Raw genomic sequence first — 15,684 nt, 5'->3', positions numbered from 1 at the left:
GGCTCAGCAGCCATGGCTCACGGGCCCAGCCGCTCCGCGGCATGTGGGATCTTCCCGGACCGGGGCACGAACCCGCGTCCCCTGCATCGGCAGGCGGACTCCCAACCACTGCGCCACCAGGGAAGCCCTACACATTTATTTTTTACGTTGTTTATCCTTAAACATTTGACATCCCAGTTTACTCAAATAAATTTAATAGAAGCAGTCAACAATTAGGAGGAAAAGTTCTTATGAGAAAGTAAACTTATTTATCTTCTCTTAGCTTCTAGGGAACCTATTTAAAAATCTTGATGTGTGTGCATTTTGACACTAGAGAAAATGATTATGCAGATAAACATACATTCCAGTCTGAGTTTGTTTTGTTCCCTGCAGATTGGAAATCCACGTGTCGAACTTACCCTCTCAGAACTCCAAGATATGGCAGCTAGGCAACAACAGCAAATTGAAAACCAGCAGCAAATGTTGGTTGCCAAGGTAAGTTATTAAAGCAGCGGTGGGGAAATGTTCAACAAGTGTGTCCTTCGGCATTACTTTAGATTACCTGGCTAACCCCTGCAAGTAGGACCATGCCGCCACAGTGTTAAACACAATATCTTAATTATCTCTTCTGTAATCATAAATGCATACTGTAGCTTCTTGAAGTTGGGAAAGTATCAGAACAAGAGCATCTGACCCTTGACTTGCACACACAACCCCCCGGGACAGGAAACAGTTGGCCTTACCCAATTGTAGATAAAATTTGGAAAGAAAGGATGCTTTCCATTGTCCCCTCCTTTTCCCTCTGGATGTGTTCTCGGCTGATGTAGTTGGCATTAGTGTTCTAGAGGAAGCCAATGACCTGTGATAAGACACTGGCCGTGGGCCCCCAAGACAGTGGCTTCCCTTTATCCCACCCTACAAGGAATTTGTTTGGTTTATTTTGGTGCACGGCATCATCAGCACTCATTATTTACACTGAGTACTGGATTTGTTGTTGAAACTCTGTCGTAGCATTTGAAACTGTTGCCGACCCGCAGTGAGCCCAAACAGACCAAAACAGAAATGTTGGAGTTTGGAAAAGAGAAAGGTTTATTGCAGGGCCAAGTGAGGAAAACGGGTGGCTCATGCTCAAAAAATTTGAATTCCTTGGTGGCTCTCAGGGAAGCATTTTTATAGGCAAAATTTAGGGGAGGGCTGCAGGGTGTGTGGCTTTCTTCTGATTCGTTGGTGGTGAGGGAACAGGCTGGTGTTCCGGAGTCTGTGCTCAGCGTGGAGTTAGCATCCTCCACCTGGGTGGGGGCCTTAGTTCCTGCAGAAGAGCTCAAGGGTATATCGTTCTGTGTGTCCCTGGAGGAGGAGCCAGGACCCTGTTGTTTCCTGACTGTTCCTCCTTTGTTCCTGCATTCTCTTACTTCCCTGGTTAGTAACTGAATCTGCCTTTTAGGGCTCAGGGAAGGCATAGGAATCTGAAGCCTTTTCCCTACAAACCAGAAATGGGGGCGCAGAAAAGGCTTTTGTACCTGGGACGGCCCCACAGGATCCTGCTTGCTTTCAAAACTTTTCTAAATAATGGTTTAGTCTTGGACTAAAACATCAAACCTATCACCCATGCCTGCTGAAAATGATTTCATGTTCTAATGATCGTAAATGTTCTGAAACTGCTGTAGAGAGAACATGTTAACGCCACTACCTAGGTTTTTCATGCTTGCTCTGTAGAGAGATTTTCTTAAGAACCAAATGTCCAGTTCAATTTTTTATCATTTATTGAATGACCATGTGATTCTGTACACTTTTATGTAAATAATAGTTTAAGTTGGACTTGTTTTTAAAAGTTGTCTTACAAAGTTTATTGGATTTACAAGAATAAAGAACAATTAAAAGTAATTGGAAAGTATTTTCATTCCATTTCTAAGATGAAATGTACGTGGTATTATGTCATTATAAAATTTTCTAATTCTACTTTTTATTTTCTTTCCAAATATTGATCCAAGAGTATTGCTATTTTAAAAAAACCTTAGATATTTTCAGCAGTGTAATTCACAAGTTAATGCTAATCTTTCCATATTGAAGCACATATTCCCTTCCCTTAGTGTGCAGTGTGTAACGCCTACACAGTCACACTTAAGCCTCTTCTTAAGTATGTTTTATGCATACAGATGGGACCATGAATAATATTGACTGTTACCCTTAAGGTGTGCTTTCACATGAGTAGGGAAAAAAACTATTGAAGAGTATCGCATATATTTTTACTGTAGGACTGTCCTGTTCTTGTCTGACTATAAAATGTTTGATTACTTTTGAAGGAACTAATCCTAAAGAAAACAAACCCTTCCTCAAAAGTTCCTGTCACTTAGCAGATTAGAGGTTCATCTCCTTACTGCTCACCTTATCTCTTTTCAATATAAAATTCTCTGCTACTCAGTGCTCATTTCCTTTAGGAGGTTAATATAAGGGACCCTTGAAAGCCGCTTTGTAGCAGCAGGAAACCTGGTACTGGCGGCAGGAAGCTTAGGCTGCTGGGGCTTCACACACAGGATGGAGGTGAAAGCGTGGCTGGCATTTCTGTAACATTCATTAAGATAGGAGATACTGAGGGATCCACTTAAATTTTTTTAGTGTACAAAAGTTACTGTATGTTTCAGTTTTCAAAGTTAGCTATTTTCCTCTCTCAATAGGAACAGCGTTTACATTTTCTAAAGCAACAGGAGCGCCGTCAGCAGCAGTCTATTTCTGAAAATGAAAAGCTTCAGAAATTGAAAGAAAGAGTTGAAGCCCAGGAAAATAAACTGAAGAAGATCCGTGCCATGAGAGGACAAGTAGACTACAGCAAAATCATGAATGGCAATCTGTGTACGTGCCGCGGCCCACTGGCACCCTGACACTCAGCAGGCGTAGATGACGTGAGACAGAGGCCAGCTTCCAGATGCTCTCAGTCACAAGCTGATGTCAGATCTTGCTGTAGAAAAGCACTAAAGCTTTGCTCTGTCATCTGCATCTAACTGGATGGATTGGTTAGATTAAGAGATTTTAGAAAATCTTCTGCAGCTTTAGCAATGTAGTAGAGAGATCCTTTTGTTACCTTGGTTGTAGCCACCCTTTGGACTGGGGCTAGGGTACTCTTAAGACTCAACTCATCATGAGGGTCTGTTTTAATTGAACAGCATAAATTTTATCTGTGTATTAAGATAAAGCATACAAATGCTCACTTTTTATTTGTGTGCGTGGATTGTTACTTCATCAGTCAGTTCTGTCAGTACCTACTTTATGTTACAGAATAAGCAAGATAGATTTGGATGGTCCTGCCCTCACAGAGCCTTGGTCTCTTTGGTGCCTTGAGATTCCTAAGTGGCTTGACCAAGATAGCTTTTGGACAGATTGCCCTGATTTAAAAATATTCAATAATTAGTGCAAATTAATTGTTTGTCATATGAGCGGTCACATTATGTGTTCCAAAGGCTTGTTGAAGTGTGTTTTGGATTATGGATATTACAACTTTCTCTCCAAGGTCTGGCACTAGATGATGCTAAAGTTGAGTTAAATGGATAGAAATGAAGAAATCACAAAATAAAAATAGCAAAATACTATGAAAAAAAGAATATCAACTAAATTATGTTTTTTTTTTCCCCTAATTGGTGGGAAATTATAGCTGCCGAAATAGAAAGGTTCAGTGCCATGTTCCAGGAAAAGAAGCAAGAAGTACAGACTGCAATTTTAAGAGTTGATCAGCTCAGTCAGCAACTGGAAGATTTAAAGAAGGGAAAACTGAATGGGTTCCAGTCTTACAATGGCAAGCTGACAGGACCAGCAGCAGTGGAGCTGAAAAGACTGTACCAAGAGCTACAGGTAACTCACCTGGGTCCGAGGAATGATTCTATTAAAACTTCCTTATCTTTTGAGTTTTCTTTCAGTGTGGAAACCTCAGGAACTGGAAACAAATTAATGGATTCTAATTTAATAGTAGGCACAAAATGTATTCAGTACAAAATAATTTTTTAAACAGCTTTGAGACATAATTCACATAGCATACGATTCACCCATTTAAAGCATACAATTAAGTGGTTTTCAGTATCTTCACAGAGTTCTGTATACGCCACCACAGTTGATTTTAGAATATCATCATCACCCCCAAAAGACACCTTTTAGCCATCACCCCACAACCCCCTATCCCTCTAGCCCTAAGCAACCATGACTCTACTTTCCATCGCTATGGATTTGCCTATTCCAGAAATTTCATATGAATGGAATCATGCAGTTGTAGTTCTTTGTGACTTGCTTCTTTCACTTAGCATGTTTTCGGTACAGAAATTTCAGTATGAATTTAATTGGCAATATGATGAACTGGTAAAGAATTAAGCTTTAGATAATACTTAAGGCCTCTGTGTAAACTGTGTTTTGACAAGATAGATGCTTATTTGTTAAATCCTTGTCTTAGTCAGCTTGGGCTGCCTTAAAGCAACAGACATTTATGTCTCACAGTTCTGGAGGCTGGAAGTCCAAGATCAGTTCATGGTGAGGGTCCACTTCCTGGCTGCCTTCTTGTTGTGTCCGCACATGCTCTGATCTCTCTTCCTCCTCCTATAAGGACACTAACCCCATCATGAAGGCCCCACCCTCACAACCTTATCTAAGCCTAATTACCTCCCAAGGGCCCCATCTCCAAATACTATCACATTGGGGATTAGGGCTTCCACATATGAATTTTGGGAGGACACAATCATAACAACCCTCAAGATTCCCATTTCTCAGAAATTGTCATTCAGCAGGTGATTTTTAAAAAATATTTATTTATTTATTTAGGCTGAGCCAGGTCTTAGTTGTGGCACGCAGGATCTTTAGTTGCGGCATGCAGACTCTTGGTTATGGCATGCGGGATCTAGTTCCCTGACCAGGGATTGAACCTGGGCCCCCTGCACTGGGAGTGCGGAGTCGTACCCACTGGACCACCAGGGAAGTCCCCAGCAGGTGATTTTTCAAGCCAGATACAAGTTTTGCAGTTATATTAGTACTTGCTAGAAAAAGTATTATATCATTTTACGAAATGCAGATTTTTAATTACAGAGAGTAAACTCACTTGTTGCCATTAAGTTCTGTAATGTAAATGCATAGAAACAAAGTGTTATAAAAATTTATTACTTTTTATATTTTTAAGCAGTTGTTAAAAGTGCAGGGTTTTTCTTTTTTTTTAACATCTTTATTGGAGTATAATTGCTTTACATTGTTGTGTTTCTGCTATATAACAGTGAATTAGCTATACGTATACATATATCCTCATATCCCCTCCCTCATGCAAGTGCAGGGTTTTTTAAGGATTTATTTTTGGTAAAGTGTGAAGACTGTAGTACATTTATTTATATATATTTCCAATTTTTTGACTGCAATCTAGGTTATAAAGTACATGTTACCTCCTGTCTATACACATATGCCAGTATGTATGTGCTAGTACATGTGTGCATCTGAAAGAGTTTAGCAAGACAAGACTTAACCTTCTATGTGCAGTGCACTCTGATGTTTTCTATTCTCTATTTCATTTTTTAAAAGTGCTTGTTATAACCCATTAAAATGATATAAGAACATTCTGTTTGGTGATTTGGCCATCCTTGGGTTTCCTGCTGCCACATTCAACGGACTGTGTGGGGCAGAACAGATACCCCTCCTTATGTCACTGAACCCACCCACCCCCGTTCCCTAGGACCACAGGCGTGGTGTCCCACAGTCATTACTGGTACTAGTCATTCCGTACGCTTTGAAGAAGACACATTTGCAGATATTTGCTCTTTTTTTGTTCCATAAGAAATATGTTCCGGCTTCCTCTGTGCTGTGCTGTAAAGTAGGTAGCACACAGGGGGCGGTGCCTGTGTGTAAGTACACGCGAGAACTAAATGCTGCTTTTTCTTCTGTTTTTAATCCCCTAACAATGAGAACTTGACTATTTAGTTAATACAAATCATGAATGTTGTGTTTTCTATTTTGCAGATTCGTAATCAGCTCAACCAGGAGCAGAATTCAAAGCTCCAGCAGCAGAAGGAGCTCTTGAATAAGCGCAACATGGAGGTGGCCGTGATGGACAAGCGGATCAGTGAACTGCGTGAACGTCTTTATGGGAAAAAAATTCAGGCATGTGAAAAAGAAAATATTTCTGTGAGATAAACTACTGAAAATGGTTCATCCTCAAAGTGTACATTTTCACTGTAATGCCATTCTGCTCCCCCCATTTGCCATAGCTGATAAACATAAATTGGCCATAAACCATAAAAAGTGACAGTAGAAGAAAGTTCATGTTCCCAAAGACACAGTTGTTTCCTGGTGTATGTATGGATCAAAACCGCCCGGTGCGCAGCTCCTCACCATTCATTCTCCCCAGGCAGCTCTGTCTCCTTTCCACTGGGGGGAAGCTTTGGCGCTGGAGTTGCAGCAACCATTTTAAGCTGCGCCATGTGCATAAATTCCTTGACCTTGTGTAGCCTTGTGTCCTCGCTGTGAACTGAGAATTGCTATAAGGATTCTGAGAAATAACCCATGTGGAAAGACTTTGTAAACTCTTGAGAAAAGTGCTATATAAGGAGTTATTGCTTTTTAAAAATCTTTATTTGGTATTTTGAATTTCAAAGGTAGTAAATACTCATTGGAAGAAAGTTAAAACAGTGCAGAAATATTTAAAGGAAAATGTGGAAGTCCCTTCCATCCTTCTCATTCTCCAGGGATGATAGTTATTAACGGTTCCAGTCTTTTGCTTAATATAGAGAGAAAGGTATTCAATTTTTAATTGAAAATGGAATTGTAGGAATTATATCATTCACACTGTTCTGTACCTAGTCTTTTTTTTTTTTTTTGAACTGCAATATGGGTATCTTTCCAGGTCATTATTACCTCATTCCTTTTGTAACTTCTGTGTAAAATTCCATGTTCCAGGGCCTGTGGTCATGTTACCCAGCCCTGTTGTTAGGCAGGGTGCCCCTGAGTCTTGCTGTTGCTGTCAGTGCTTCATGAGCGTATGCATCGCTGGGAGTTCGTGGGAGGATAAGGGACTGCTGTGTGTGGTGTCTCTGGCTGGATGTAGCACTTGACCTTTCGTTCCACCAGTGGTGCTCAGTGTTTGAGGGGAGCAGTGCCTGAGTGGAGAGCTGATTGGCACTTTGCCCTCAGGAGTGGAAATGGAGCAGGCAGCCAGGTAGCTGGGACAGTGCTCCCAGAGTTCCTCTCTCCACACTCCAAAACCAGTGCTTTCACGTTGACAGGTGTCCTCTTGTCAGCTCCTGCTGCTCTGAAGGTAGCTCTCAGGAGGCGAGGTGCAGGCTTCAGCAGCTTCGCCTGGTGGGATGGGTTAGGAGGACACGAGAGGCAGAAGGGTACTGCCACTTCTGTGGGCATCGTGATCAGTGGTCTCAGGTGAAAAGTCTCTTATTTACAAATCCACACTTTTTTTTTTTTTTAACCAGAGTGCTTAAAGGTCAATGGTTGATCTGTATGATGCCATGATTTCAGATAATGATTTCCTTGTTCTCTCAATTAACAACACACAGAGCATGGGAGAGGACGTGTGCCCGTGCTCCATGCTTGCTTACATTAGTCTTAGTGGTGGGTCAGGGGTCTCCGGAGAACAGAATCAGTTCTGTGTGTACCTGTGTGTAAAGACTGATCAGTCGACTGACTGTAAGGAACTGCCTCATGCGGTTGTGGAGGCAGGCACACCCCAAATCTGCAGGGCTGGCTGGCAGCCTGAAACCCAGGGAGTTGTCTGAAACCCAGGGAGTTGTGGATGTTGCAGCGTGAGTCTGAAGGCAGTCTAGAGGTGGAATTTCCTCTTCCTCTGAGGACCTCAGTCTTTCTCTGTAAGCCCTTCAACTGATTGGATGCAGCCCACCCACATTATGGAGGGCAATCTGCTTTACTCAAAGTCTGTTGATTTAAATGCTAAAAATACCGTTACAGCAACATCTAGACATGTTTGACCAAATATCTGGGTATCACAGCCTAGCCAAGTTGATAGGTAAAATTAACCGTCACAGATGGCTACATAAATATTACTTCTTATTCCCTCTGATACTTCAAGGGATCTCCCTGAAGAAGTTGGTGCTTCTGCAGAGATGTGTCTCCAACCCAAAGGTTTTAGGCACCTTTGAACAATTGTCAAAATCATGAACGCTTTCTCCAAAATGACACATGCTCATGCATGCAGAATTTTGCAAACAGTTGTAGGATGGGTATGGCTCTCTCAGAGCCTGTCTGGGGAACTCTAAGGGTCAGTGTTTCTCTAGTCAGATCCCTGTTTTGCAGGCTTTTTTTGTTGGGCAGTGTCACGTGACCAGTGTCATTGGCTGTGGCCTGGTGTCCTTGCTGAGAACAGCAGAGCTGCCTTCAGGGAACTGGTCAGAGTCTCACCTGGTTCCAGACCCTATTACTTTGTCCTGCGTGGCTCATTCAGTCCTTACAACAACGCTTATCCCGAATTTTCGGACATGGGCACAGAGGCTCAGAGATGTTCCATCACTTGCCCAAGGCAGCCCAGCGAGTAAGTGGCAGAGCAGGATTTGAAGCCAGGCTCAGAGCCCAGGCTTGACGATGCCTCTGTGCCCACCCAGGGAAGGGAGTGCATCCCCAGGTGAGAGGGTTATGTACACAGAGGGGTCCTGAGGGGTTGCTCTGTTACACACTCGGCTCCTGGTTTTATAACTCACAAACAGGTAGGTGTTATCACAGAGCATCACTCATGTGGGACTGTGGGCTCAGGGGACTTTTTTGAAGTCTTGCCCTTTCTAGGTACTGATCTTCTAGGGTCATGGAGCTTCCTACGTATGAACTGTTGAGTGATTGGCTCAAATCTGAGCAGTCGGTCATACTAGGCTTACAGTTAAAAGAACTTAACTGAGGATAATCTTGACTCTGATTTCTTCCCATTTTATAGCTGAGCCGTGTGAATGGCACGTCGTCGCCACAGTCACCCCTGAGCACGCCTGGCAGGGTCGCTGCGGTGGGGCCTTACATCCAGGTTCCCAGCACCGACAGCTATCCTGCCCCCGGAGACCCCATAAAGCCCCAGTCTCTCACTATCGCCTCAAGTGCTGCCCACGGAAGATCCAAATCCGGTGAGTGGCCTGGGTCCTCTTTCGAGGGGAGAGTGAGCAGGAAGGGGGACTGTGGGGGGGACAGTAGCCTCAGAGAAGACCCCCACGTTGCACCCAGCCTCTGTGATGTGTCCTCCAAGGCACTTTGTCCTCTAGGGCAGCATTTGGGGAGCTGTGTGCCACCACAGTAATGATGATCCTAAAACAAGAACAGGTTCTCTTTTTTGGACTCAGTGTTCTTACTGTGTGGCTTCTCAAAACACAAATTAGTTAAGACCTGAGCCTCTCCTGCCACAGGTTTTGTTTGCCTGTGAGGGTGCTCGCTGGCGGCAGGGGACGCGTCACTGTAGCCTGGGCTGCTGCTCGTCCTCACGCTGCGGCCCAGGCAGAGGGCTGCCTCCACATCAGCAGAGCCTGTAGCTGCTCTGCCTTCCCTACCCAGCATGGTCTCTGTCCACCAGAGCGTCCACAAGCCACCCCTTTGGCTCTTGGCCACCCTGAATCGTGCGGTGTGACTGGACTCGGACCCCAGCGCCGAGCCGGTGCGTAGCCGTCCCGAGGACATGGAGCCCCTGCGGCGCCCCCAGCTTCCTAGCCGAGCGCAGGCCCAGGTCTCCACGGAGACTCTGCACTGTGTGCTCCGAGGAAGACGGCTGTGCTTTAAACTGATGCATGAGATGCCAGGGCTCCTTGGCAGTGAGACTTTGTATATGACAGGGCTGCCATGCTGGCCCATCACACACGGAATCACAGAGCACAGGTGACATGCCTGACAGCAGTAGTGCTGACTGGGTCAGGGCTACATTTTGAGGACGTTTTTCCAGGTTTGGTGGTAGATTTGTGCTGGTCTTTCATTTGGTCGCTTTGAGTTCTCTTGCCTGGCACCTGGTCTGAGCAGCAACACCACTGCTGCCCCCGCTGGAGGACCGGGGGCTTGCTCCGACCCAGGTGGGAGGAGGCGTCCCCAGTCCTCGTGGGCCACGTGCCCGGCTCAGATCTCTTCGTGGCTGTGTCTCAGAAGCCACGTGGAGTGCGTGGTCGGCATGAAACTCTAATTGCAGCTTTCTTTGGTAAGCTGTTATTTATAGTTTGAACCACCCGATGGTGGGAGTATATATTCAGCTATTGCCGATGGCAGATAATTAGCACAGCCGGCTCCTTCTCTGCTTAAATATCTCAAACCTGCCCCGAGCTGAGGATGGCTCGAGTTTCCCCTCTTCTCTGTGAGTGTGTGCTAGGCCGCCTCACAGAGGCTGCCGGGAGAAGACCCCTCGCAGGGCCAGGAGACCGTGTCCTCCGGAGGTTCGGCAGTAGCCTCGCTCCTTCTCTGTGCTGTGGGGTGAGTGGGCGCAGGAAACCTGTGTCACCCCCACGTTGGGGGGCAGTATCTCGGCCCAGATGTAGAGCCGGGGTGAGAAAATCTCCCAGGGGAGACTAACTGTGCTGTCGGCTGTCTTTCTGGTTCCCGTGTCACACAGATGGCCGTGGTAAACCCAGAGTGACCAGCTCGTGGGCAGTGTCAGACCTCGACGTCGGGCCTGACTGTGGCTCGTCACAGCGCCCCACAAGCCCGTTTGCGAACCGTATGTTGGCCGGCAGGTCCGGTGGGAAGCTCTGGTGACAGTGCCAAATCAGCCGTGGCTGTTCTTCCAAACTGACAGAGGCCTGCTCCTTGCATTCAGGCTTGAGACAGAAGCCATATATATGTTGATTGGTCCCCACCTTCAACCGGTGTGAGATTTGGGCTGGGTCGAAACACCGGATCATCCTCAGGAAGGGTTTGACAGGTGCTGGCCCAGCAAGGGTTTTTTGGTTTTGTTTTTACAAAATTAAGATGATTTTCTGAGTTTATTATGAGGGTTTTAGTTGTATCTTCAGTACAGGAATCTCCCATCATACTTACAGATGATTTTGTCCCTTTATAATAATAATAAATGGTCTTCCTTCTGTACCTCCTGCCTCATCCTGAAGAAAGAAAATTCCTAGTCCCTGTCCAGTCCCTTTGTGCCTGATCTCTGCGAACTCTGCCATGGCTGTGGGATCTGAGGAGCAGCTGGGGGCCGCATTTTATGTGATCCTGAGAGAGGTCAGGGACTCTAGCCCCCACGGCCAGCCCCATCCTCCCTCCTGAGTCAGCAGCAGGCTCTGTCCATCTTCCCCTCAGCCCGGAGTTTGCACCTTGGTGCATCCTTGGTGAACCTGTGCATCTCTGGCCCACACACCCCCCGGTCTGATACAACCAAGGGGGTGTGAAAGCACACACACTTCTGGCCCGGAAGAGGCTGATGGGCCACACAGAGCAAAGCGATGGTTTGGACTAAGGCCTGGGAATGCCTCACCAGGGCCCTAGCAGCGGCCTGGAGCCTGCAGTGGTTTCCAGCCATGGAGGAACTGAGCCGGAGGAGCAGTGGACACATGGGCTGGCCGTGCTGCTGCCAGAGATAGATTGGCTTAGAAGCTGTCGCTGCTCGGGCACTCAGAGGCCCTCTCATCCTCACTGCGCTGACGCTGCCTTGTATGGCTGTGTGCAGAGTGGATTTGAGAGTTTGCTCTTCCTGTTTTGTGAGTCGCAGGTTTGGGCTCAAGCACAATTGCTGTAAGGGAGGGTGATTTCCCTGCTGCTCTGCTGCTGCCCCACCTGCCCGTGCTGGCAGACGGGAGGAGAGGCGAGGGTGTGCTTCTCTTACAGGAGGGCCCAGAACAGTGCCCCTGGCTGCTTTCCCTCCCATACGGCTGATGGCTGGGAGGGTTCCCACTCCGGTCCAGCCCTGTACCGCTGCGGAGAGAAGCAGGGGCCTGAGGCGGGCTGAGATCTAACCCTGTGGGCTCACTGTGAGTGGGCCTGTGTTACCAGGGAATGCTTCTGCACCCTTTCTCAGTTTGGAAGATGCTATGTTAAAAAACATACCTTTTCAGTGGCTGTCCTGAAAATGCTGGGTTGACTGGCTTTCTAATCACTGCAACAGAATAATAGCCTGCTACTCCAATCACTGGGAACTTGTACTGTCCTCCTGTGATCATGAATTATTTTAAGAGGGTGGAAATTTCTAACAGATTAAAGTCAAGTCTTTCTTTTAATACTAGAAGCAGTACAGGTCAAACCTGTTATGAAGTCAAAAGATGTCTTTTTTTATATTGCTGTCTGTATTTGTAAATAGTGTTTGAAAACCAAGTGCCGACGCTTATGTTATTCATTGGTGTCGATGTAATGGCTTTGACCTGTATTTCAGTGGGCGCTAAGAATGTTTCTGCAATCCTCTGGCCCCTCTCCCGGGCTGGAGCAGCCCTGTGCTTGGTCATGGAGTCTCTGCACACGTGACCGCACGTAGGCACTGGTGAGGCGGTGCCGGCAGAGGCCGACCTTGGTCGTCCTGCCGCGCAGCAGCCGGTGTGTGTGTGGGGGGCACCTCCTGGTCATGGAGCTCCGTCACAGCGTGACGTTCCAGAAGGTGATTTTTGCTTCTGGCAGGGGGTTATTCTTATGTTGGTTCAACTAATTTCAAGAAAAATTTTACTTAAATTCTGTGTTCTTTTCAAGCCAATGATGGAAACTGGCCAACATTAAAACAAAATTCTAGCTCTTTGGTGAAACCGACGCAGATCGCCAGTGTGGACTGGAAGGACACGAACGTGGAGGGGCCGCTCAAGCAGGGGGCCGTCTCGAGCCAGCCTACGCCCTTGTCAGCCTTGGGAGCCCCGGAGAAGCTGGTAGGCCGTTTGTCTTTGTCACAAAACACAAACAAGCTCCTGACTGACTACATCCTTACTTAGCCTTCGTCTTTATCTAAGTGGTAGGAGGTGTCACGAGGCAAATTAATCCTGTTGGTGTCCAAATCATACCCAAGTCTGAAGGAGTTCATGGACCCTGAGCACGAGAGTGGGGTACAGGTGTGAGGCCTTTGGTCAGGGTCGTTCACCCTGCTGTTCACCCCCACGGCGTGCCCTGTGCCTGGTCACAAGCCTGTTTGAAGGATTACAAGTCCTGCTTTGTGCTCTTGTGACCGTGGATGGAAACGTGCTTGACTTTTCAAAGGATGACTTTGTCTTTCTTTTTAACACCTAAATTTAGGGCATCGAGATTGGTAAAGTGCCACCTCCCATCCCTGGTGTCGGCAAGCAGCTGCCCCCAAGCTATGGGACGTACCCAAGCCCTGCGCCCGCGGGCCCAGGCTCGACAAACTCCCTGGAGAGGAGGAAGGAGGGCAGCTTGCCCAGGCCCAGCGCAGGCCTGCCCAGTCGGCAGAAACCTGCACCGCTGCCCCCTGCGGCTGGCCCCCACCAGCCAGGGTCCTCCCAGCAGATTCAGCAGAGGATTTCTGTGCCACCAAGTCCCACGTACCCACCGGCGGGGCTGCCTGCCTTTCCAGCTGGCGACGGCAAACCTGAACTCCCACTGACTGTGGCCATTAGGCCCTTTCTGGCTGATAAAGGGTCAAGGCCACAATCCCCCAGGAAAGGACCACAGACAGTGAATTCAAGTTCCATATACTCCATGTACCTCCAGCAAGCCACGCCACCTAAGAAGTACCAGCCAGCGGCACACAGCACCTTAAATAAGTCGGTTAAAGCAGGTACGGTGGGTTTGCACTCGCCATCTCTCGGGGTGAGGAAGTCATACTTGAGAAAATGCCAATCCATATCCTTACTTTTGGGCCACGTGCTGTTTAGGATTAAACTTGATTCTTACATAAAGTGCGGCCTTGGGTATCTGTGTGAGATGGGGGTAAAAGATGACATGCATAGAGCAGCTCTGCAGGTGGACCACCGCTCTCTGACTTCCTGTCTGAGCACCCGCCTGCCCACGTTTCTCAGGAAATCCAGGTCTCGGAAGGCTGGCACTTTGGAATTTCCTCTTTTCCTCCTGCTTCGTAGTAACTCGTACAGGACCTATGTGGGGAGCTGGCGTAGTGGGAGCTCTGCCTGGATCTGATCCCCCTGGCCTCCTAGCAGTAGCTGAGCCAGGCCCCTAGCGGGTGATGCGAGGGGGGACGGTTTTGCTGCTTTGGGATCCTTTCCCAGAGCCCACAGGGGAGAAAAGCCCTGGTTTGGGTGCGGGAACATCAGCCCCGGGCCTCCTGGGGAGGCAGGTGTGAGCACAGAGCCCAGTTCCCCACATACGGAGGCTGACGGTGATTCCTCCCTGTGCGGCAGGATCCTGGGCATCTGGGCTGGGCTGGGGCCTCTTCAGACGTTCTTGGGCGTGGCTGCAGAACGTTTCTAGAATCTAGTTTGAGAATCCCTAGGCAGGCCAGGCCACCCTGTGCCCAGCGATCTCCCAGGTGGACACACCAGCACTGGCCTGTGGCAGGCCCTGGCCCACGGGGGAAAGGCTTGCCGGGGCCACCGGATGAGCCTTCCTTTCTGAGGTGGCCTGCGTTTTACATCATTTGGCTTGGTCCCAGGTCACGTGGGTTCTTCTTGGCCAGGAAACAGTGAACACCTGTTTAGGGCAGGAAGGCAGGTTTGCAACCTTTTGTTCTTTTTCATTTGAGAAAGACCCAGTTCTGTAAAAACTGATAAACTAGAGACACTCCACCTTCCAGAAGGAGTTGGTGGGGTTCTGTGAGCAGCAGCTTCCTTTGGGATTTAATATGGGGACTTAGCATCCTCAGTGGCAGATTACAGTCTCTGTAGGAGCCCATCTCTGTGTCGTCAAAGGTGCCTGGTGAGCAGGCCCCAGACGCCACAGGCTGCTGAGGTGGGTGTCCTCTGTGTCTCCCCAGTGTACGGTAAACCCGTTCTGCCCTCCGGCTCCACATCCCCGTCGCCGCTACCGTTTCTTCATGGGTCGCTGGCCACAAGCGCCTCGCATCCCCTGCCGCCTTCAGAAAGTGCTGAGAAGGAGCCAGAGCAGGACAGCCCTGCCGCCCCCGGAGACGGGGCCGCCGTGGAGAGCCTGCCGCGGCCGCTCAGCCCCACCAAGCTCACACCCATTGTGCACTCGCCGTTGCGCTACCAGAGCGATGCTGACCTGGAGGCCCTGCGCAGGAAGCTGGCCAACGCGCCCCGGCCCCTGAAGAAGCGCGGCTCCATCACGGAGCCAGAGGGCCCCGGCGGGCCCAACATCCAGAAGCTGCTGTATCAGCGCTTCAACACCCTGGCTGGGGGCATGGAGGGCACCCCCTTCTACCAGCCCAGCCCCTCGCGGGACTTCCTGGGCTCCTTAGCCGATGTGGACAATGGGAACACTGCTGCCAACGGGAACCTGGGCGAGGCCGGCCCCACCCTGCCCACGGCCCCGCTCCCGGCCGAGCCTGCCCCCACCTCGGATGCCAATGACAACCGGCTCCCTTCCCCCGAACCGGAGGGGCCCATCTGTCCCCTGAACACCCACCAAACGGCTGAGCCTGCCGAGGACGACAACAACAACGTGGCCGCGGCCCCGCCCACTGAGCCGCCGCTCCCCCCATCGCTTCCCCCCGCCGCGCCCCCGCCAGCGGCCCCTACGGTGGGTGCCACCCCGGACCAGGGCCATGGCTCCCTAGTCACCCAGCCAGTGCCTGTGGAGGGCGTGCCTGCGTCGGGGCTGCTGGGAGCAGTGGGGCTCATCCGGGGCACGAGGGGCGGTGGCCTCGTACCAGAGAGCCAGCCTGGGGGCCCGAGGCGGCCCTGAGGAAGAGCAGCCATGTGGGGATCAGAAGGG

General features: G+C 48.9%; 1 protein-coding gene across 3 annotated transcripts in view; it reads left to right on the top strand.

The window, feature by feature from the left end:
• PPP1R13B (protein phosphatase 1 regulatory subunit 13B) overlaps nt 1–15,684 on the top strand; it is a 74,409-nt gene that overhangs the window by 54,781 nt on the left and 3,944 nt on the right. For all 3 annotated transcript variants that reach the window (XM_030883218.2, XM_060295338.2, XM_060295339.2), the window contains 8 exons: nt 373–474; nt 2,655–2,829; nt 3,626–3,822; nt 5,953–6,093; nt 8,882–9,062; nt 12,580–12,749; nt 13,111–13,612; nt 14,765–15,489. In XM_030883218.2, coding sequence (XP_030739078.1) covers nt 373–474; nt 2,655–2,829; nt 3,626–3,822; nt 5,953–6,093; nt 8,882–9,062; nt 12,580–12,749; nt 13,111–13,612; nt 14,765–15,489 — 2,193 coding nt within the window. The remainder of the gene's footprint in view (nt 1–372; nt 475–2,654; nt 2,830–3,625; nt 3,823–5,952; nt 6,094–8,881; nt 9,063–12,579; nt 12,750–13,110; nt 13,613–14,764; nt 15,490–15,684) is intronic.

Source organism: Globicephala melas, chromosome 2, assembly GCF_963455315.2.
Source record: "Globicephala melas chromosome 2, mGloMel1.2, whole genome shotgun sequence".
Lineage (NCBI taxonomy): Eukaryota > Metazoa > Chordata > Mammalia > Artiodactyla > Delphinidae > Globicephala > Globicephala melas.
The sequence above is the reverse complement of the archived record's forward strand: the minus strand, read 5'-3'. Positions and strand labels throughout refer to the sequence as shown.